Consider the following 17,139-nt stretch of genomic DNA (forward strand, 5'->3'; position numbering starts at 1 on the left):
AAATTCATTGTAAATATTTAATTATTTCAAAATTCAATAAATTGATTATACATTGTAACTATGACCAGCATATAAATTATATAATATTTTATATATTCAATCTAAATTATTATATATGATAAAACTTTTAACTTTAATAAGAACTATTTTAAAAATTAAGTATAAAATAATTTTTAATTATTTTTTTTATAATAATAATAATATATAAAAATTAAACTCTTATAAGAAGATAAGTCCGCAGAAATGATTAAAGATTCCAAAATAATTCTTTTCTTCTTTTTATGGATATAAATTTGATTCTCTTTAATATGAAAATTCTATTTGGTGTGGACGACCCTTTTCACATAGGTTCTCCTAATATTTAAGAACTAGTTGAATAAATGTGAACTTGTGATTCAATAAAATTACTTATAGTTTAGACTCGCACAACAATAATCTTTCAGATGAATTTTTGTTACTAATAGTCCTAACACATGTACTCAACATCCTATCCAAACCAAATAGTCTACAAGGAGTGCTAACTAAATAGTAAATGTTGATTTTGGTATATTGGCCACTCATAAAAGCTCGAACTGTAGAACGAATAAAAATGAGGAATTGTTTAATATTATTTTTATTTTAATAATCAGAGTTCATTCCCCAGTAACTCCCACATTCACATGGTGCTCGAACTGGGTACTATAAAAATGATATCTTTATGCCATGGTGGTCTCTGGTCACACTCACAGTTGTGGTGGTGAGTTTGAAGAAGACTAGAGGGGGTTGGGTTCCATGGTTGTTGTTGTTGCCCACACCTCTTTTCTTTATTTTAACCCTTAGCCTCATTGCTTCCTTCCCTTTGTTCCCACTCTTTCGCTTTCAAGGTTCGTTGCTTCCATACTCATCTTCCCCCCCCTCCCCTCCCTTTTCTCCTTCCTCTGCTGTTGTGATGTTATGTTATCACTTATCCTATTCACTTTCCTGCTTTTAATGTTTCTGATGCGTGTCCGTTTTTCATGCCAAAAACATGTTATTGTTTCACTGGAAATTGTTTTGTCGGCTCATGGTTGTTCAGTGTGTTAACGTACAGTATGATCAATTTTCTTCAAAATTAATAATAATAACGCTCAATTTTATTCCATCATTAAGCATGTACAGTTGCTGTGTGATTGGGTTGTTGTTCACAATTTGTATAGGCTCTAGAGAAGGGCAGAACAATAATGATGTGTATTTATTTGTTCACCTGAGCTGTGGAGATTGTTTGTATTTCATGATTGGGTCAGAATAAATTTTTTAGTAGTTACTGAAAGTTTTTTGTAATTTTGTCATCTTGAGGAATGCGTTGGAAATTTTTTATTATCTTCTTGAATTGTTACATGAGCAGGAGCGATGAGTTGGATGGTTAAGATTGGAGGGAAGAGGATATAAGGTGAGTTGCATGGTTAAGATGAGAGAAAAGAGGGGAAAAGTTGCCTGTTCGATTCCTTCTGCTGACAAAAACTAACACACTAACATTTAACATTTGCCGATAATAAAAAAAACATGAACAGGAGTGAATTGATTGGCATTGGAGTAAATTGATAATTGATTTAACTTGTTTTTCAGATGTTCTTATATGATTCATATTAACTTACTCATTTTTTTTTTTACATTGCCAGTGCAGTTTGGAGTGAAAATGTCTACCTCAAGGCCTAGCCAATCATCCAGCAATTCAAGGAGATCAAGACATAGTGCTAGAATGGCTCAGGCAACTGTAGATGCAAAAATCCATGCAACTTTTGAGGAGTCCGGTAGTTCCTTTGATTACTCCAGTTCGGTGCGCGTCTCTGGTACAGCTGATGGAGTCAATCAACCAAGGTCTGACAAAGTTACAACAGCTTACCTCAATCACATGCAGAGAGGCAAGATGATTCAGCCTTTTGGTTGCTTGTTGGCCATTGATGAGAAAACATGTAAGGTCATTGCATACAGTGAGAACGCGCCCGAAATGCTGACCATGGTTAGCCATGCTGTCCCCAGTGTTGGTGACCACCCTGCCCTTGGCATTGGCACTGACATAAAAACTCTATTCACTGCACCAAGTGTTTCTGGATTGCAGAAGGCTCTAGGATGTGCGGACGTTTCGCTTCTTAACCCCATACTTGTCCATTGCAAGACCTCTGGGAAGCCCTTTTATGCAATTGTCCATCGCGTCACTGGTAGTTTGATTGTTGACTTTGAGCCAGTCAAGCCTTATGAAGTTCCCATGACTGCAGCAGGTGCCTTGCAATCTTACAAGCTTGCTGCCAAAGCAATTACCCGATTGCAATCATTGCCTAGTGGGAACATGGAAAGACTATGTGATACTATGGTTCAGGAAGTTTTTGAACTCACAGGTTATGATAGGGTGATGGCTTATAAATTTCATGAGGATGATCATGGAGAGGTGATTGCTGAGATAACAAAGCCCGGTCTTGAGCCATATCTGGGTTTGCACTATCCAGCCACCGACATTCCCCAGGCTTCACGCTTTTTATTTAGGAAGAACAAGGTTCGTATGATAGTTGACTGTCATGCAAAACACGTGAGGGTTCTTCAAGATGAAAAACTCCAATTTGATTTGATTTTGTGTGGTTCCACCTTAAGAGCTCCTCATAGTTGCCACGCGCAGTACATGGCTAACATGGATTCAATTGCTTCCCTGGTTTTGGCAGTTGTAGTCAATGACAACGAAGAAGATGGGGACACTGATGCTGTTCAGCCACAAAAGAGGGAGAGACTTTGGGGTTTGGTAGTTTGCCATAACACTACTCCCAGGTTTGTTCCCTTTCCTCTAAGGTATGCTTGTGAATTTCTGGCTCAAGTATTTGCCGTCCATGTGCACAAAGAAATAGAGTTAGAATATCAGATTATTGAGAAGAATATCCTGCGCACCCAGGCACTCTTGTGTATGCTGATGCGAGATGCACCCCTAGGAATTGTATCAGAGAGTCCTAATATAATGGATCTAGTTAAATGTGATGGAGCTGCCCTCATATACAGGAACAAAGTATGGAGATTAGGAGTGACACCAAGTGAACCCCAGATAAGAGAGATAGCTTTGTGGTTGTCTGAGTACCATATGGATTCCACAGGCTTTAGTACAGATAGCTTGTTTGATGCAGGGTTCCCATCGGCTCTTTCTCTGGGTGATGTTGTGTGTGGAATGGCATCTGTTAGAGTAACTGCAAAAGACATGGTATTTTGGTTTCGGTCACACACTGCTGCAGAAATCCGATGGGGTGGTGCAAAGCATGAGGCTGGAGAAAAAGATGATAGTAGGAGGATGCATCCAAGATCATCATTCAAGGCTTTCCTTGAAGTTGTGAAGGCAAGGAGTTTACCTTGGAAGGAATATGAAATGGATGCTATTCATTCCTTGCAGATAATACTGAGAAATGCATTCAAAGAAGATACCGAGAGTTTGGATTTAAACGCAAAAGCAATTAATACAAGACTAAGTGATTTGAAGATTGAAGGGATAAACGATTTGAAGATTGAAAGGATGCAGGAACTGGAAGCAGTGACAAGTGAGATCGTTAGGTTGATTGACACAGCAACAGTGCCTATTTTGGCCGTTGATGTTGATGGGCTGGTCAATGGGTGGAACATAAAAATTGCTGAGTTGACGGGTCTTCCAATTGGTGAAGCTACTGGAAAGCATTTACTCACACTTGTTGAGGATTCTTCAACTGATAGAGTCAAGAAGATGCTTAACTTAGCACTGCTAGGTATGTCTTTTTTTCTTTCTCTATCTTATCCTTCTATACTCTTTTCTTTTCTTTTGTTTTTTCAAGCCTTATCATTCATAAGCAAAAGCTTAAAAAATGAGTTAGTATGTGCCTGTGTCTATCTAGCTGTGAGCAACTGAGCATATTATGTTCCCTAAAGCCACACATGAACATTGCATTGGTGAAGAATTCTGAGAAGAAAAGGATGTCTTGTTGACAGTTTCATTCAATTTTGTGCCCTTACAATAACTTGGGAAGGAATGGAACACCCTAGGAGTTGTGATGTCATTTTTATTTTGGGGGCTTGGTGGGAGGAATTGATGCAATTTATCTGACACAGTGGGCTTGTATTCTTCTAACCTGCTTTCCATATTTCTTAATTGTTGTTTTGTTCTGTTAATTAGGTGAAGAAGAGAAGAATGTCCAATTTGAGATCAAAACACATGGGTCTAAGATGGATTCTGGTCCTATTAGTTTGGTAGTAAATGCTTGCGCGAGCAGGGATCTTCGAGATAATGTTGTCGGGGTTTGTTTTGTGGCCCATGATATAACTGCTCAGAAGAATGTCATGGACAAATTCATCCGTATTGAAGGTGATTACAAGGCAATTGTACAGAACCGCAATCCATTAATCCCTCCTATATTTGGCACAGATGAATTTGGCTGGTGTTGTGAGTGGAATCCAGCTATGATGAAGTTAACTGGATGGAAGCGAGAGGAGGTGATGGATAAAATGCTTTTGGGAGAGATTTTTGGCACCCAGATGGCTGCTTGTCGCCTAAAGAATCAAGAAGCTTTTGTTAATTTGGGCGTCGTACTTAATAAAGCCATGACTGGTTCAGAAACAGAGAAGGTTCCTTTTGGTTTCTTTGCTCGGAATGGCAAGTATGTAGAATGCCTGCTTTCTGTGAGTAAGAAATTGGACGTAGAGGGCCTAGTTACTGGGGTCTTCTGCTTCTTACAGCTAGCTAGCCCAGAGCTCCAACAAGCATTACATATTCAGCGTCTATCTGAGCAAACTGCTTCGAAGAGATTGAATGCATTAAGTTACATGAAAAGGCAGATCAGGAATCCTTTGTGTGGAATTGTATTTTCCCGGAAAATGTTGGAGGGTACTGACTTGGGAACAGAACAGAAACAACTTCTGCGCACTAGTGCTCAGTGCCAGCAGCAGCTTAGTAAAATTCTTGATGACTCAGATCTTGACACCATCATAGATGGGTATGATATCTGTGCATTTTGTTCTTTTTCCCCCTTATTTACATTCATGTGGTGTGAAGCATTTATCAGTTGGAACTCCTACTAAAGCATAAAAGTTCCTATTTGAAACCTCATTGAAACTCATGACTAGAAAGTTAACCTCATTCATGCAACTAAACTCCAAAAACATTGACTAGTATATAACCCAACTGATATTGGGTGTTTACTGTTATCATGTTCTGTTTTTTTTTTTTTGCTCAGCAAAAACTGTTATCATGTTATGTAGTTCTCAAGGTTCTTGTTATGTAGTTTTGTCATGTTTTGTACTTTTGTTAGAGTTTAGTGTACCTATTTAGAAGTTTAAATATTAGCATCTTTGAAAGAAGGCATCCAATGTGGATGTTTATTTTTCATTCACACGGTGCTTTCAAAGTCACTCTGTAGTGCTAGATTAATTTGTGTAAAAATACAGTTTCCTCATTTATTTGTCTTGGAATCTTCGATAACAGTTTTATAATCATTTTTTCCCCCTGTATGTTCAACAGTTACTTGGATCTTGAGATGGCTGAGTTCACCCTGCATGAAGTTCTGGTTACCTCCCTTAGTCAAGTCATGACAAAAAGTAATGGAAAGAGTATCCGAATAGTCAATGATGTTGCAGGGCATATTATGATGGAAACTTTATATGGTGATAGTCTTAGGCTTCAGCAGGTCTTGGCTGACTTTTTACTTATTTCCATCAATTTCACTCCAAATGGAGGTCAGGTTGTTGTAGCAGGCTCTCTAACCAAAGAACAGTTAGGCAAATCTGTCCATCTTGTTAAGTTAGAGCTCAGGTAACTCTTCCACGCTCGCATTCCCACTGTGTATGTGATTTAAATGCCTGGCGGAAACACTGTGCCATAAATTGTTGCATGATCAACACATTGTTCTCTTGTGCTAGGCAAAGAAACTTGCATTGTTTATGCGGTCTTGCTAACCATTAAGGACACTGATTAAGGAATCAACAAGTGGTTGAGATTATACGTTTTCTAATAAAAAACTTTTCACTTTTGATTCCTTAACCAGTGTCCTGATTAACATTTTCCTTGTTTTCAACCAAAACATAAAGAAGGAAGTTACACTATAACCTTGATTTACTTCTAAGTAAGTGTTACTTTTGGTATTTATGTAGCATAACACATGGTGGGAGTGGGGTACCAGAAGTGTTACTGAATCAGATGTTCGGAAACAATGGGCTAGAATCCGAGGAGGGTATTAGCCTACTGATAAGCAGAAAGCTGCTGAAGCTGATGAATGGAGATGTTCGCTATCTAAGGGAAGCAGGCAAATCAGCTTTTATCCTCTCTGCTGAACTTGCTGCAGCCCATAATTTGAAAGCTTAAAAGTTTTGGAAAAAAGAATAAAAGATGATGCAACAGCAACACAATCTGTTTTCTACATCATAAAGAGAACGGAGCTAGAAATTAATTTGCATCCAATGTAACTCTAATTTGTTCCCACGTTTCTTTAACTGCTTCTTGTAACGTACGTTGTAGATATGTATGATTAATCTTCTTCCCATTCCTTGACCTGTTCTCATTCTCACTAGAGCTTTTCCTTATTTATTCCTTCAGCAAACAGCAATGATGAGGCTAATTCTGTCTCTCGCTTCTTATCTTCACGTGTTAGCCATGGTTTTCTACCTAACTTTTTTTCTTTTTGATTACCACCTAACTTTTTTTTTCCTGCTTGCAACGGTATATAAGTTGTCTTCAATTTATTGATCTGCACATTTATTGCAGGTTGTTTGTATTCGTGGATTTGTAAACACGGTTTTCTTTTCTCTGCTAGCTGTGTTTTTGTACGACTAATGATTCAAATTCGATCAAATGACCAAAAGAAATCTTAAACCTTAGACTTTTCTCATTCTTCATATGTTATAGGCGTGTCTGTCGTAATTAGGATTTTTATAAATATAATAAAATTTAGAAAAGTACTAAATCTTAGAGTATTTTAAATGAAAAAAATTTATCACTTTTGTGGATCCTATAATATCACAGGATACAAGAATTTTTATCATTTTTACTTTAGTAGTAGAACTTAATTTGGGTTATTAGATTTTATTTGCATATAAAAAACCAATTTTTTTTCTCTCAATGACATTAAAAATAATATTTTTTTAATAAAAGTGGAATTCTTAAAAGTTTTTCCTGTAATTCAACCCCAGCCAGAACTCTTGAGCAGAACAAGAATAAATCTAGTGGATAATGATTCTTTAACTCAAGAATTAAACTCAATAACTCTTATTAAAAATGTTCTTACAAACTTACAAATAAATAAGATAAAACGTACACGTAATAGTGTTTTCTCTCTATGCCGTGATTGGTCAATCAGTTTCCTAGTTTGATTTTCAGTGTAAAATTGCTACTATTCGTTAACTCTCAAGGAAAAATCATGTCAATATCAAGCTTGACTAAACTTAAGTAGATTAAATAATCTTACTAATTAATTAAAAATTAACTATTAATATTACGTGTTCATACAAAACAAATTATGCATGTAGTAGAATATCAACATACACGTATATCAAATACAATACGTATCTGATGCCGTGATACACGATTATTTTAAATTATATAAGATATAATACGTGTAAGATATGTATTTAAGAATATATTAAAAATTATAAAACATGATAAATATATAATTGTAATTCTATAAATTCAAATTAAAAAATATCTTTTGGGTATATTACTAAAAATAAAATTATAAATCATTCTCATCACAAACAATTTCTACTTTTTGTTCATTAAAGAACATCTTTTCTATGTTTCTATACATATTCACGTGTTTCATAAAATGTTTTAAAAGATTGGATATATCGATCGGTGGAATAACTATTGTTGCGCTTGATTTTTTTTTTTCGAAGACTTGTTTATTTTATTAATATAAAGATAAAGTTAAGGATAAAAATATTATCTTTTTTTTTATCATAAACTGAAATCACTTGCTCCGAATTTTAAATCACTTTTTAATATTTCCTTAGCCTTCACAAATTTCCCCAATATTTTAGCATTATATATTTTGCACTAAAATTCAACCCGTTGAAGAGAAGGAAAGAAGCTCCTAAAGCAAGGCCAGATTTAATAATGCAATATTTTGACTAGTATCATAAAAACTATCTGCTATTATGAAAAAAAATGCACTGAAAGTAAAAACACCTCCACAGTTCACTAAAAATTATCTATCAGATTCAGCAAGAGAAATTAGTCTATATTTTGTACCAATTAAAAGTAAAAACACCTCGTATTTTCTTCATCTCAAATTATAAAAACTATGTGCTGATATGATCTAAAGTAAAAGCACCTCCCATTTTCTTCATCTAAAATGAAAATCTCCCGTGGGCCAATCCTTTGACAATATATGGGCTTGGGTTGAAAAAACTCCCAGGTTGAAAAAGGAAATAAAATAAAGCCAAAAATTGGAATGAGGAGAAATGAAGAGCGAAGAAAAAACCAAATTTGCTTAACCTAAGCGACCATGCTATAAGGAGCAAACATCTAAGGTGTGTGTCTTAATTGCATTTGCATAGCATGGACATCAAAACCTTTGCTTTCGCCCCATCTTCTCCGCCGTTACCGGTAATCGCCGCCGCCAAGCTCGCCGGAATCTCTCCCTCGATTGATACCTCTCTCTCTCCTGACTCACCTCCCGCATTTATCTTCTCCGATGGGTACATTTCCGATCTCCTTTTTTTTTATTTCTTTATTTCTCCAATGTCTTCAGCTTTTCGCACCCCCAAAGTTCATTTCTGTGTAATAACTAGCAACACTGCTATCGAAGTGCATATGTGCGTTGAAGTTCGTTTTCAACCGTAGATGACTGCCAATTCATTTATTTCTTTTGAAAAATAATTTTTATAGCCCCCCTTTTGTGTAGGATTGACATTTTTTGGAATCATGCAAAATATATAGTATGTTTATGATAATGTGATGTGGGTTTTAGGTTTTATGTTTATTCTTTTCGTATGGCTACCCTTTCAAGTGGATTATGTCAATTCTTCAATTTGGTTCTTAAAGGAAAAAAAAAGTTTATGTGATTGCTAGTTGATGAATGCATTTACTCTGCAGGCTCAAGTTGCATGGAGCATATGCTCTTCTACGTTATATCGGCCGAGTTGCCAGCCTTCCCAATTTCTATGGGCAAAATGCATTAGAATCTAGCCAGGTGATTTTCCTGATGTAACATGTTTAATAATGCATAGAGGAGTCCTCTCCAAGATGTTTTAGTGAAAATGAAAGGTTGAATATACTTTTCATGACAAATATATTATGTTGCTAAAGATTAATAAAATTGTTTTCCAAATAGTTATTTCATGTGTTACCCTTTGCTCCTAGTTGTTCACACTTTATTTTCTCTCCTTTTTTTTTTCTTTTCTGATTACCCTTATGTTCTTTCAGATTGATGAATGGCTGGACTATGCTCCTATCCTCTCATCTGGCCCTGCTTTTGAGAATGCATGCAAATATATAGATGAGTACCTGGAGAAGTGTACTTTTTTGGTTGGTTATTCATTGTCAATTGCAGACCTAGCAATCTGGGCAGGTCTTGCAGGTAAAGGTTTTTCTTATGACACCACACCTGTTGCCTTGTGGCACTGCTAGGTCACTTTTAATCAACCTGCCGATGGAAGAGAAAACCATGTTTTCGATTACATTTTGAGGTTATTTCTTTGTTGTATTGATGCCAACAAACTACATGCTTTTCGTAATCGTAGTTGATAATTTTATAGAATGCTGTGATAGTGTGTGCAAAACAGTACTCTATCTTCCATATCTCTATCTTTATAATGTTGGAAGCCAATAGGTTCTTCAGCCTTTATTCTGCGTACCTTGATGGCCCGCTGTTATTTCCCACTATTCAAATAGATTCTATGTGTGCTATGCTTTTGCAGGTTCTGGAAAGAGATGGGAAAGTCTAAGGAAGTCAAAGAAATATCCAAATCTTGCACGGTGGTTCAATTCAATAGTGGCAGAACATGGTACTGTGTTAAATGAAGTCACATCAGTGTATGCTGGCAAAAAAGGATTGGGAGAACCAACAGCAACCAAGTCAAAAGACCAGTCAGTAAACACTGATAAAGTGAAGAAGGTGAATGGGGATGTATCTGAGAACAACAAAGGAGGAAGCAAACCATCAGCAGAAATAGATCTTCCAGATGCTGAAGTTGGAAAAGTTCGCTTGCGATTTGCCCCTGAACCAAGTGGTTATCTTCATATTGGACACTCAAAAGCAGCTTTGTTGAACAAATATTTTGCTGAGCGATACAAGGGTCAGGTTATTGTGCGTTTTGATGATACCAATCCTGCTAAAGAAAGCAATGAATTTGTGGACAACCTTATTAAAGATATTGATACATTGGGTATCAAATATGAACAAATTACATATACGTCAGATTACTTCCCTGAGTTGATGGAGATGGCTGAAAAATTAATTCGCCAGGGTAAAGCATATGTTGATGACACACCACGTGAACAAATGCAAAAAGAGAGAATGGATGGCATAGATTCTAAATGCAGAAATAATAGTGTAGAGGAGAATCTAAAATTGTGGAAGGAAATGATTGCAGGAACAGAGAGGGGCTTGCAGTGTTGTGTCCGTGGCAAGTTGGATATGCAGGACCCAAACAAATCACTTAGAGATCCTGTTTATTATCGTTGCAATCCAATGCCCCATCATAGAATTGGATCCAAGTATAAAGTGTATCCAACTTATGATTTTGCTTGTCCATATGTTGATTCTATAGAAGGAATCACGCATGCCCTTCGATCTAGTGAATACCATGATCGCAATGCCCAGTATTACTGGATTCAAGAGGACATGGGTCTTAAAAAAGTTCTTATCTATGAATTTAGCCGGTTGAATATGGTCTACACTCTTCTGAGCAAACGAAAGCTTTTGTGGTTTGTACAAAATGGGAAAGTTGATGGATGGGATGATGCACGATTTCCTACAGTGCAAGGAATTGTGCGTAGAGGTTTGAAAATTGAAGCCCTGATACAGTTTATTGTTGAGCAGGTATGCAAAAGGTTTTGCTTTCGTTTATTTTAAAAAAGGAAAAAGAAAGATGCATTCTCTAACAAATTTGAAATGACAAGTAGAATGTGTTTAGCAATTGTTATGTTTTTATTATTGTATTTTCATTCCTGTATTAATTACTCATATGCTGAAGAATGTTGATGACTCTTCTCTGATACTCGTACAGGGGGCGTCCAAAAATCTCAATCTCATGGAATGGGACAAGCTCTGGACCATTAATAAGAAGATTATTGACCCTGTCTGTCCTAGACACACTGCTGTCATTGCAGACAGACGTGTTTTGTTGACTCTCACTGATGGTCCTGAGAAACCATTTGTCCGCATCATACCTCGGCACAAGAAATATGAAGCTGCTGGAGATAAAGCTACAACATATACTAAAAGGATATGGCTTGACCTTGCTGATGCAGTGTCTTTATCAGCAGGCGAGGAAGTAACATTGATGGATTGGGGAAATGCCATAGTGAAGGAAATAGAGAAGGACCAAGATGGAAATATCACAGGGTTGAGTGGTGTTTTGCATCTTGAAGGATCTGTGAAGACCACAAAATTGAAACTCACTTGGCTACCTGAGATAGATGAACTAGTTAGCCTGACATTAGTGGAGTTTGATTATCTAATTACAAAGAAAAAGGTATGTGTTCATCCACTGTATTTTAAGCCCATTGATTTTTATTGCTCAGAATTTAGGAAATATAAATTTTTAAGAAAAGTTAGGTGTTGTTTGGTTTGAGAAAAAAAATCAGAAAATGGTTTATGTTCTCATTTTTAATTATACAATTTTCAACTTATTTACACTTTGTTTATTATTTTCCAAAGTTTGTGTTAGAAACAGTGAAAACAAATAAAAAAATTGTTTCACTATTTCCTATAGAAATATTTGAAGACAGAAAACAAAGTGAAAGAAGGTGACATTTTTGTAATTAAAAATAAAAATAAAAAATAGAACATTTTCTGAAAGTAAACAGCACCATAGTAATTTTCATTTTTGTTAATGTTTTGTTTATATACCGTTTGCATCTTACCTTAACCAATGCTGTGGTTGGTGGAATCTATTAACATTGGGCTGAAACTTTACTCTGAAAAAGTGTCCTATGAAAGAGTTTTTATTGTCTCTATATGATGTGTTGAATAATTGAATTGAATTTTCTGTCCACCCTGTCTTAGACTGCAGTCATTTTCAATTTTCTAGAACTTGACACATCAAATAAAAATTGTTTGGATGAGATAAGCAATCCCATTTGGCCTTGTAAAATTTGTGGTGCATGCACTGAATAATTTCTAGATGATACTTTTTATTGTGTTTGCAATATAACTCTTAACCAGGGTTAGGTTAAAACTAGATAGAATAAGAAACTACCACCTTGAGACCTATATACACTGCCATCACGAACCATTTCCCCACAGCCACCATCATCACCATTCATAGATGCTACTACTTAGTACTTACTACTAAAACCATTGTCACCTCCACCTGCTCTCCCTTGAAAAAATGACACTTTTATCTAAGAGGGCATTTGGTAGGGGAAAAATTTTTGGTTTCCCGGAAATCAAAGGCTAGGAAACTTAGTTTTTCATGTTTGGTATCAATTTTTAAAAAATAACATTCCTGGGAAATGATGTTTCCTGGGAATGTTTTTTAATCAGTTTCCCACTAAAACTTTCTCATGGAGGGAGGTGAGAATCTTACTTTTTTGAGTATTTTTTATTTTACTGCAGTAAAAGTATCATCTTATATTTTATTAAATTATTTGATGTGGTAAAAATATTGTGTAACTCTTTGATTTCTAGGAAACTTATCGTAAGGTTCTAATAATCAACCAAACAAATTTTATTCATTCCTAGGAAACATGATTCTCAAGTATGAAAAAATTTCTCCCCTATCAAATGTCCCCTAAGTGGATATTTGTCTATATGTTAGGAAGGGAATATTGGCTCAACAAAATACTACAGGCATAGGCACGAATGAGAGGCCCAAAAGGAAGATCAATCCACCAAGGCATCTCATTTCAGTTATTGATTGTTGAGCTGGCTTGATAGCAGATGCTGTCTACCTATTGTCTGCCATTTTTCCTTTTTGTTATACCTTTTCTGTTATCTTCTGCATTTCTGTTATTGTAGTATCTTGCACACAGCATCCTACATGCTGCTTATAAATACCTATGGACCATGTAAGAAGGTAGACTAGAAATATAAGCTCCCTTTCTCTTCTCCTTTGTGCTTTGGAGGCTTCCTAGACCTCGAATTCTAGGTCCCCCTTGTTCTGAATTCCTAACATCTGGTGCTTTCATTGAGCTCCATGGCTGAGTCTACTTGTTCCAAGTCCACTATGGACCACATCGAAGAGGCCATCGCGAAACTCACTTCCAATCAACTCAACCTTATCACTACTCAAAACACCATGTCCACCAAACTCGACAAATTTCTTCAGAAAATGGCCCATCTCGAAACCAGTCAACATTCGGCCATGGCTTTCACAGTGCCGACTCCATCGCCGTTGCAGCCACTCAACACAACTATCCCCCACCAACCACCCCTGCATTTATACTACCCTCCATAGGACCTTTTACGTTTACTGTGCCCACATCCGTCTCCACAACAAATTTTAGAATCATCATCATTATCTCAGAAATTAACTCATCTTTGCCCTTCCACCCAAAAACTCAAAGTCCACTGTATCAGGATGGAACCATTTCGGAAAAACCACATTGACATTCAATTGTTGTGCAATGATGAAACTCCCCACTCTTATGTTTGTGCCCTGTGGTTCCTCAAGCAATTAGATGTCTACTTCATCCTATTTGATGGTTGGGTAGTTGATGCATGCCAACTATTTGATGATACTGGTTGGTTGGGTAGCAGATGCAACATTGGTGCGCCCCTTTATCAAGTGGTTCTGTTCTGGTGGTATAAGGAGCAAAAATTTGGCACATGCCCAACCCAATCCACATGAAATGCTTCCACAGCATCCTGCATTTCATGATTCTGCATATCCAAAAAGGATGTTGAATAAAAGAGTTGCAATTCTGTTTTGTGCCACATGGAACTGCGTGCTATTTGGGAAAGGTGGTATGATGTCTATGGTTGTTAAGTCTATGACAGAGGATTCTATGAAATGTGAAGTTGTTGTTGGAGGAGAGCTCAAGTCAAGGCGACTTTTGAATGTTAGAGGAAAAAGTGCAACACTACCTTCAATCACTGAGAAGGATTGGGATGATGATATCACGTTTGGAGTGGATAAGAAAGTTGACTTCTATGCTGTTTCCTTTGTTAAGAATGCTGAAGTTGTTCATGAACTGAAGAATTATTTGAAGAGCTGTGGTGCTGATATACATGTCATCGTAAAAATTGAAAGTGCTAACTCTATACCAAATTTGCATTCAATTATCACTGCATCTGTGGGGCTATGGTTGCCAGAGGAGATCTTGGCGCTGAGCTCCATATTGAAGAGGGCCCACTTTTGCAGGAAGAGATAATCAACTTGTGTTGTAGCATGGGAAAGGCTATTATTGTGACAACAAATATGCTAGACAGCATGATTGTTCACCCAACTCCAACCAGAACAGAGGTATCAAATATAGCAATTGCTGTTTGAGAAGGTTCTGATGGAATAATGTTGTCAGGAGAAACAGCTCATGGAAAGTTCCCACTAAAAGCTGTGCAAGTAATGCACACAGTAGCATTGCGGACAGAAGCCACTATACCAGGTGGTAAAATGCCACCTAACATTGGTCAAGTGTTGAAGAACCACATGTGTGAGATGTTTGCCTACCATGCAACCATGATGTCTAACACCCTTGGAACCTCAATTATTGTCTCCACTGGAACGGGGTTTCATGGCTCAAGTGATGTTTCTTGACCACATACTTATTGTAACAGACAGAGTGGCAGCCACAGAAAATGGTCTTCCCCCACACAAAGCAACACCTCTATTTGATAAGCTTGCATTTGAGAAGACACAACAAGCACTAGGTGGACATGTTCCTATCGTATTACTAGGAGACTTGAGGGCGAGCCCTGGTGCAGCGGTAAAGTTGTGCCTTGGTGACTTGTTGGTCATGGGTTCGAATCCGGAAACAGCCTCTTTGCATATGCAAGGGTAAGGCTGCGTACAATATCCCTCCCCCATACCTTCGCATAGCGAAGAGCCTCTGGGCAATGGGGTACGAAGTTTTTTGAGGGCGAACCCTGGTGCAGCGGTAAAGTTGTGCCTTGGTGACTTGTTGGTCATGGGTTCGAATCCGGAAACAGCCTCTTTGCATATGCAAGGGTAAGGCTGCGTACAACATCCCTCCCCCATACCTTCGCATAGCGAAGAGCCTCTGGGCAATGGGGTACGAAGTTTTTTTATACAGGAATTAACAACCGTGTCTTGCATTTCATCTGTAGCAGTGGTTCTTATTGTTCTTAATATATATATATATATATATATATATATATATAGTGAGGGGTTTGAACTTGGTGTTCATTTGACAGCTTGACCATAACTATCACCTTGAGGACAAGGTGTTTTTCGATGGCATAGGGGATGTTAGGAAGGGAATAATGGCTCAACAAGATACTATAGGCATATGCACGAATGAGAGACCCAAAAGGAAGATCAATCCACCAAGGCATCTAAAGGATTTCATTTAACAGATTCAGTTATTGGTTGCTGAGCTGGCTTGATAGCATTGGCCAGCTAGAAGATGCTGTCTACCTATTGTCTGTCATTTTCCTTTCTGTTATACCTTTTCTGTTATCTTCTGCATTTCTGTTATTGTAGTATCTTGCACACAGCATCCTATATGCTGCTTATAAATACCTATGTATCGTGTAAGAAGGTAGACAAGAAATATAAGCTCCCTTTCTCTTCTCCTTTGTGCTCTGGAGGTTTCCTAGACCTCGAATTCTAGGTCCCCTTGTTCTGAATTCCCAACATTATACCATTAGATATTATGGGCACATGTGCAGCATGCAATAAACTTAACAAGAATTTACCAGTTTTATATACTACCTCCTGGCCCGATCCCTTCTTTTACACCATTATTTATCATGCTCACCTTACAAACCCGTAGTTTGATGTTCCTTTCATCTCTTAACTATGAAAACTTCTAACCTGCCTGCTTCCTTGTGAAACTCAAATCAGGAGTTGTTTTAGCATCGACCCATTTTATTTGCAATCAATGTTATTAATAGTAATACTTTATGTTATTCTGGTTGCAGCTTGAAGAAGGGGAGGATTTCATTGATGTGGTTAACCCATGTACCAAAAAGGAGACTTTAGCATATGGAGACTCCAACATGCGAAATCTTCAGCGTGGAGATGTATTGCAACTGGAGAGAAAGGGATATTTCAGGTGTGATTTACCCTTCATTCGCCCCTCACAACCAATCGTGCTATATGCAATCCCTGATGGCAGGCAACAGACAAGTTTGAAGTAATCCTTTTGGTCTTGAAACTGTTTGGGCCACATTCACACTCAGAATAGTTGGTAATGGTGATAACAAGTTTGTGGAACTACTTTTATGTTTACCATCACATTGTACTGTTTATATGCAAACCATTATATCTGGATTTTTTACTAGTAATTGGAAAATTCGTCTTTGTTATTTTTGGGACAAATTGCAATACCCTTTACGAAAATGCTATTGATTTTATGTTTCCTTAAGCAAAACTACTTGACTTAAAGCGTTAAAGAATTATTATAGTAATGAATTATTAGCCATTTAGCCTAGTATGTTATCCTCTCTTTATTTTTGGAGTAAAGAAAACCAGGAAATCTGATAAAAATAAAGAGTAGAAAAGAGATGAAAAACAATTTAATTTGAATTGAAGAGGAAATAGTATGGTAGAAAATTTTGTTTTTTTTATTCCTTATCATTATTCTCTTAATAAAAAATGCATTCTATTTTTTTTTTCTTCTCAACTAAAGAAAGATGTTTTCCTTAATTTTTGAAAATATAATTTAGTTAAATTATTATTTCATTTTTTTGGTTTTTATGAAGAGATGAAAATAAAATTTAAAATAATTTGAGTGTTTTATAAATCATTCTAGTAGCTTATAAATTATTTGATTAGCTTATAATTTTAGTTTGACAAACTAGTTTATTAGTTTTAAAGTAGTAATTATTTTTAAATGAATGTTTT

The 17,139-nt window shown here is 36.7% G+C and overlaps 2 protein-coding genes and 1 pseudogene across 5 annotated transcripts; all 3 read left to right on the forward strand.

The window, feature by feature from the left end:
• The first annotated feature begins 630 nt into the window (after positions 1 to 630).
• LOC114372607 (phytochrome A) lies at positions 631 to 6,531 on the forward strand. 4 transcript variants are annotated; one of them, XM_028330258.1, is made up of 6 exons: positions 733 to 863; positions 1,364 to 1,408; positions 1,638 to 3,728; positions 4,133 to 4,949; positions 5,474 to 5,764; positions 6,103 to 6,531. In XM_028330258.1, exons 3-6 carry the CDS (start codon positions 1,655 to 1,657, stop codon positions 6,311 to 6,313), a joined length of 3,393 nt encoding a protein of 1,130 aa, XP_028186059.1. In that variant the 5' UTR covers positions 733 to 863; positions 1,364 to 1,408; positions 1,638 to 1,654; the 3' UTR covers positions 6,314 to 6,531. The 4 variants fall into 4 exon arrangements, with proteins under 4 accessions (XP_028186057.1, XP_028186058.1, XP_028186059.1 ...); XM_028330259.1 differs by having other exon boundaries at positions 1,643 to 3,728; XM_028330256.1 differs by lacking the exon at positions 1,364 to 1,408 and having other exon boundaries at positions 631 to 863.
• Positions 6,532 to 8,375: 1,844 nt separating this feature from the next.
• LOC114369670 (glutamate--tRNA ligase, cytoplasmic-like) lies at positions 8,376 to 16,635 on the forward strand. Its single transcript, XM_028326911.1, has 6 exons — positions 8,376 to 8,643; positions 9,041 to 9,137; positions 9,371 to 9,524; positions 9,865 to 10,988; positions 11,176 to 11,643; positions 16,215 to 16,635. Exons 1-6 carry the CDS (start codon positions 8,504 to 8,506, stop codon positions 16,431 to 16,433), a joined length of 2,202 nt encoding a protein of 733 aa, XP_028182712.1. The 5' UTR covers positions 8,376 to 8,503; the 3' UTR covers positions 16,434 to 16,635.
• LOC114369671 lies at positions 11,658 to 15,084 on the forward strand (annotated as a pseudogene).
• Positions 16,636 to 17,139: the final 504 nt, after the last annotated feature.

The sequence above is a fragment of the Glycine soja genome, chromosome 10, assembly GCF_004193775.1.
Source record: "Glycine soja cultivar W05 chromosome 10, ASM419377v2, whole genome shotgun sequence".
Taxonomy (NCBI): domain Eukaryota; kingdom Viridiplantae; phylum Streptophyta; class Magnoliopsida; order Fabales; family Fabaceae; genus Glycine; species Glycine soja.